The 6,958-nt window shown below is 33.0% G+C and overlaps 1 protein-coding gene across 1 annotated transcript; it reads right to left on the bottom strand.

Moving 5' to 3' along the window:
- Positions 1-586: 586 nt before the first annotated feature.
- Positions 587-1,235, bottom strand: LOC127130665 (blue copper protein 1a). Its single transcript, XM_051059636.1, has 2 exons — positions 1,070-1,235; positions 587-969 (listed from the first exon to the last, which is right to left on the bottom strand). Exons 1-2 carry the CDS (start codon positions 1,233-1,235, stop codon positions 587-589), a joined length of 549 nt encoding a protein of 182 aa, XP_050915593.1.
- Positions 1,236-6,958: the final 5,723 nt, after the last annotated feature.

Below are 6,958 nucleotides of genomic sequence, written 5' to 3'. Positions count from 1 at the left end.
GAGAATATGGTGACTAGCTTTAACAGTGATGTTTTCAGAATTCCGAGGAACATAATCAGAGGCTTGATTATCAGATTCAAATGGTGGTGTGAGATGTTGATCTCAGCTAGGGCTTGCTATGTTCCCCAAAGTGATAATATGATGGCGCGCTAGGGCTTGCTATGCTCCCCGAAGCGATAATATGATGGCGCACAAGTTAGCTCGTAGGGTTTTGATACCGTGTCATTATAATGGACCTGGAACCATACATGATAATGTTGATGAGCCCAATATAACATATAAGACCATTGTTTTATATAATATTGTTTTTTTTTTGTGTAAAAAAAACATAATTTTCTTCAATATTAGTGTTGAGAGACTTTTATTTACCATAAATTATAGTACAGTACACAATTTTCTTCAATCTGAAAATCATCAGTAGCAAACGTGTAATACTTTTTATTTAAATAAATAAATGTATGTTAATACATTCGTCAACAAAACAAAATAATTAATTAATTAACAATAATAAAGGGGTCAATTATTAGTTACTAGGAAAAGATAGCCCCTCTTTGAAATATTACGCATGATCAACTAACATCCAAACTCAAACTGCTATCAGATTTCTGTGAATCATTTTGAATAGCTTCTTTGGCAGCATGGATCGGCGAGGAACAGTGGCGGTCCATGGTGCATTCGAAGACGGTGCAGCTTCAGGGGCCGGCGTTGGTGAGGGTGAGGGTGAAGCCGAAGGTGAAGGAACTGGTGACCAAGGTAATTGTTGTGATGGCACGACAGTTATGACAAGTTTTTGTCCACTTTTGCAGTGGTTTGCAAAACCTGAAATGTACCATCTTCTTCCATATGTTGTCAATACAACTGTATCATGTCCACTTCTCAACACTGGTGCTGACCAAGGAAATGTGCAACTCTGAAAATCACTTCCATTCACTCTCACCACATTGTCCTTATCAGCATCATACTTGAATGCTGAACATTATATCAAAATTAATTATATCTTTTCCAAAGTACCTTTATTAAAAAATGTGACAAAATTAGAGACACGAAAATATGAATGGAATGAACTTACTGAGTGTGTCTCCGAGACGAAAGACCTTGTTTGCGGCCCAAGCTTGATAATCAACCCCAAGTGTCCAACCGCTTTCATCTCCAACTACAAAATCTTTTGCCACAGCTATGGTTGAGAAGATAGTAGCAATGAGGGCAAAGAGGAAAAGAGCACGACAGAGAACCATATTGCTTGATCAATTCACTGTATATGAATGTAAGTAATGAGGTTACTCTTTCTTTGTTTTGGTTAGATATGATTGACATTGAAAAGGAACATATATATAAGACTTATGCAGGGAGAACTAATGTTGTCGTTGTTATATTTTTGCTGTCATGGACGGCTATGGTCCGGCTTGAATAATAATTTAACCATTATTATAGTTGGAGACTATAGGAAATAACGTAATGTAAACAAAATAAGATAAACTGCACAAGGATGTTTCATTCTTGTTCAAAGATATTTGCACTCTGACTAAATCCAATCCTATATACGGCTGCGAATCTTTAGGACTTTGGATTGGCACTCTGACTAAATATAATATGAATGATGATAAAGTTATTTCAAGAATAAGATTTGTTTGAGTTACTATACTTAATAATTATATGTAGAAATTAATGAGGACTTGAGATACCTTAAAATATGAGTGGTCGTAGTAAAATGAGGAACAAGAGTCTTTGAAATGCATTGGCTTAATGTTGCACAAAGAATGGGATGTAAGGTCGAGTGATGGTGAGATATAACAACCTGTCAATGAGTCTTCTATAAGATGGAGGGTTTTATCCTAGATTAATAGGAATGGAAATGGTTTGGCACTAAGTAAATAGTTTCTTCAAGGAGCTCAAGGGTGTCTATCCTTTGATTAACAATGATGTTTTGCAATTTCTAAGCCAAGAAGAATCTCAAATTTTCAAGGTCCTTGATGTAGAATGGTTGTTCATGAAACATTTTAACATTGTTGATTTTTGTCATACAGTTGTCAACTAGCGCAATATCATCTATATACACTAGTATACCTGTAAAATTGATGCTTTATAATTTGATATATAGTGAGTGCTCCGTCTGAGATTGAGTGTACCCCAAAGAGGTTAAGACTAAGAAAAGTTTAGAATACCATTGTCTGTTGACTTGCTTAAGACCATAAAGGGACTTGTGGAATTTGCATACCTTATACGAATTAAAAATGTATGCATGATGATCAAATGACAACGATATGTAGACTTATTCATTTAAGTCACTATGGGTGAAAACATTCTTGACATCTAATTGTTCAAAGTGTGAATACTTAATGGACGCAAAAGCCAAAAGAACTCTTAATGTGGTCATTTTTGCACCTGGAGAGAATGTTTCAAAGTAATCCACCCTTTAAATTGAGTGTAACATTTTGATGCCAATCTTGTTTTGTATCTTTCAATTGAGCCATTAGTCTTATATTTGATCATGTAAACCCACATGCAACCATCTAGAAATTTTCTTGTGGGAAGATCAACAATGATCAAAGTATTATTTTTATTAAGGAAAAAGTAATATAGTTTTTATGGCTTACTTCCATCAATAAATTTGAGAATCTTGATTATAGGTCTTAGGTTCAAATTGTGTGGAGATGGAGTAACAAAAGACTTTATAAGAAGGTGTGCAATGCGGATATAGAAAAACATATGATAAATGATAAGAATATGGTTAATTAATGCAATATTAGTATTTAATGCATAATTAAAGTGAAAATCTTGCAAATATTCAGGTTTCTTAGTCATCCTAGTAAATGTTTTGAGGACCAAGAGGTTGGAAGAAGGGTCAATATCATCATTCATGACAACTCTAGGCTTAAGATTTAATGTGTCTTATGGAGACGAGGAAGGAATGATGCCATTTCAAAAAGAGGGTGAGGGTCAGAGATGTGATGTATATGGTTATGAACATATTCATATGATATGGGTGAGCTTGATTGTGTGATTCATTGGGTGGTAAGCATGTCACGAGTTGAGATGTATGAAAAGGAAAGTAAGTCTTATAAAAAAAATGACATATATAGACACAACAAAGTTATGAGAATTAAGGTCATACAAAATATACCCCTTTATGCCATCTTTGAATTCAAGGAAAATGGCTTTTCCGGCTCTATAATCAAATTTAGTTCCGTGCATCTATAACATGGATGCATAACATAAACAACCAAAGAATTTGAGGTGGAAAAAGGAGTGTGACTCTTTGTATAGAAGTTCATAAGGGCTTGTATTTAAGGAGAGGGATGGGTATCCAGTTAATGATGTGTACAACATGTTGAGTATTAAAACTCCTTATAGATGAATGAGGGTTATAATGGAAAGAAAAGGATCTAGCCATGTTTAAAATGAGTAAGTACCATATCATTTTGTTGAGGGGGTCTCTGTAGCGGTAATTTTTTTGAGATTAAACTATTGATTAACTTAACTCATAAAGTAAGAGTCGTCACCGCGCTTTTATTATTTCTAAAGGAAAAGGAAAAAGAACGAACAAAACCCAAAGAAGTTTTAAAATAAAACTAATAAAAAGAGATAAGGGTTCAGGGGTTAATTATGCAAAGGGAAGATATTAGCATCCTAAACATCTATAGTACTCTATAGGAACCTCTTTGAAAATCTATACATGTTTGCTTAAAAATGGTGTTGTTTGCAAAAGACTGAGGAGATGAGAAAAGAAATATTTTTCTTAATTTGTGTTTGCCAAGACTTCCTGAGTCTCATGCCTACGTACCAACAAAGTGCAATAGAGGATCAAAACCTCGTAGTTTGTACTAAAAATAACAAAGGTGTTTGTTTTGATTAATTTAAATAAAAATATATTTTGTCATTTTAAGGAGAATACTCAATTAGCCACCCACAAGTATGAGAACTTTGCATAACCACAGAAAAGGGCTCTAACTTGGATAAAGATCAATATGTATACCACTAGATCTCTTAGATAGAAAAAAATTATCATCAATGCTATGGGGATAGGAGAATTATATCTCAACTATGGAAATGAATCATGTCTAAACTTTTGAGAAAAAAATTTAAAAGAAAAAAATGCACAAAGGGCACAAAATGGTTTGGATGAGTTTATGCATTTTTAGTCTTTTGAAATTGTTTTGAATATGCTTAAGATGTATTAACATTTTATTAAGAAAAAAGTTTTGAAAATCACTTGACAAAAGTCAAGGTTTATTAAGAAAATGGTTCAAGTTGAAAAACGAGAAGGTTTTGAAAAAGAGGAAGATTTTGAAAATTAAAGAAGGGGAGAAGAAGAAGGGATTATTCTAGAGCATAAAGTAAAAGCTAGGGAAAAAAGATCTAACCAAGAGATAGCAAGTTTTATGATATAAGTCAAGCAAGAATTCCCTCCTTTGGATTAAGCCTCAAGCAAGCCAAATAAGTAAAGAATAATCCATGTATCAGATGAAACCAAAGATAACCAAGCCAAGTCTTCAAAAGAAGTCCAAAGTCAAAGGTATCAGATGAATCCCGAGGTCTCAAATCACAAGTTCCCAAAGCAAAGGTCAAAATCCTAACTCTAAGTCCATAACTCCACAAAAATTCTAAGGATAGTAACCATGAATCAAGATAGCCAAGTTCTTTTAAGGGATTTTTCCTTTATTAATGTTTTTTAAAAGAAAGTGAAAGTCCAAATGGATAAAGAACAAATAACATAAGTCCAAACAATATGGTATAAGATGCTAAAAATAAAAGCATAAAGTAAATGACAAAAGAATAAAGAGCATAATATAAATGAAATTAAAGTAAAATTAATACAATAATATGTTAGTAAGTAATGTTAATGATCAAAAAGAGAAAGATAATTTCTCATTTTTTGGAGAACACTCAACTATTCACCCACAAGTATGAAAAATTGGACCTCTATATCACCTATGAGAAGGGCTCAAACTTGGATAAAATCAACAAGTATGCCACTAGCTCTCATAAGTAAAAAGGAGACAATATTTTTCATACAAAACTATGAGGAGTAAGAGAATTATTTTCTCACTTATGAAAATGACTTTCTTTCGGGACAAATTTAGCACTATGTTAAGTAATCGTAATTGGACTTATGTAGAAGTCACAACTATCTGAGGTTGGTCAATAATAATGTTTGTGTTAATACATGCTAGAGAAATGATATGTAAATCATTCTCCTAAAGTTATGTCACACAAAAAAGAAAAGGGGATTGATCAAGCACAAAGGGTAGGAGAATGGTCCATTACATCAATTAATACTTCATGGTACTTAGGACAAACTTATGCATTAATCCAAAGTACCTTAAATGATCCATGATCAATTAGGAGGTAGATTTGAAGTGATGAAAGTTCATCAAGCACCAATACACACATCATGAATAAGATGGACACAAACTATCCAATTCATCAAGAGGAAAAGAAAGAGATGAAGAACAAGAGGATAAGAGAGATCACACCCAAATTGGATCAAAGGATTGATCAAGTAATAATGAAAATCAATCATCCATTTTGGTGGATTAGGGTTTTCACCCTATCAACACCCAAGATCCATTGAGTTTGATGAGATCTATAATCAAAACAACCATGATCCAAGACCAATAGAAGTCAACAAAGGTCAAACAAGCATAAAATGCAAAAAGATCAAATAAAATGTATTCAAAATCTTTTTAAAATGAATTTTAAAAGGGAAATAAAAGAGAAAATCCATAAAGCCCTTTAAAACACCATATAAATGGCCAAGAAAATTACGGAAGGTTGGAAATAAAATGAGAAACATAAAATAAAAATTTTAGAATTTAAAATGCATAAAAGTATTTTTAAACCAATCAAAATAAAGGGAAAAAAAGGAGAAAATCCATGAAAAATAGAAAATAAATAAAATAAAATATGGAAAAATAAAAATCAGATGAAGAAAAATAAAAGAGAATTTTAGAAATTATTTTGGTATCTTTGGATGTAAAATGAATTTTCTATGAAATTTAAATAAAAATGCAATTTAAAATGAAAAAAGAAAAAGAAATAAAATCAGAAGAAAAAAAAGGAGTTTTGGATCTCACCTCATTAATTGACGTGACATATCTAACAATCCTCAGGCTAGAGAGCACGTTTGAAGTTAGCAGAAATGAAACAAATGATTGCATTTAAATTGAACCAATCAGAACATTTCAAATTGCCAAAGTGTAAGTAAACTCAGATGACCTGAGATAAACTCCGGTCGTCTTCCCCGATGATCCCTCACTGGAGTTTCATCGTTTGATAGATTTAGAACACGAGACCACCACCGATGTGATCACCTCCTCATCACGAATTCAACCTCATGCTCCAAATTCATTTATCTATACTGAGCAAGGGGAATTTCAGAGAAGATTCAGAAGCAAGCAAGCTACAAAAAATAAAATTCAATGATGAACACGATCAATCAACACTAGATAAGTTAGGGGAAAGCACTAGAGAGTGAAGAACTACATTGTGATAACTTGTTTAAGTTCAAATGATGCTCAAAACTACCTTGTCCAAATGGTGATCAGAATTTGATGAAGCTCGGTCTAGTCTGGTCACTTCAGAAGGTCTCAGACCTTGGGAATTGTTGCAAAAGCTTTAGAGAAGACCGAAGGTGCTAATGGAATCAAGAAATTGGATTGAAACAAGCTGAAATTCAAAACATGATAGTTGAATTTTCTGGAAATATTTTTAGATTGAAACAGGGGTTTCTTGGCTTTCAAAGGCTTGGAAATGAATGCAGTATTTTCCTTTATTTATAGGGAATGTGTTAGGATCCAAATATGTGCAGAGTCAAGCTTTATTCGTGCAAAACGAATTTGATCAGAATGTGTGGAAAGTGTGACTTGCAATCCATCAAAACTCATCCAAAACACGCGTTTTAAGAGTCAATTAATTTCCAAAGACTTGATTAAACATGTTTAACTCCAAAACGCATGGT

This window comes from Lathyrus oleraceus, chromosome 3 (genome assembly GCF_024323335.1).
Source record: "Lathyrus oleraceus cultivar Zhongwan6 chromosome 3, CAAS_Psat_ZW6_1.0, whole genome shotgun sequence".
NCBI lineage: Eukaryota > Viridiplantae > Streptophyta > Magnoliopsida > Fabales > Fabaceae > Lathyrus > Lathyrus oleraceus.
The sequence above is the reverse complement of the archived record's forward strand: the minus strand, read 5'-3'. Positions and strand labels throughout refer to the sequence as shown.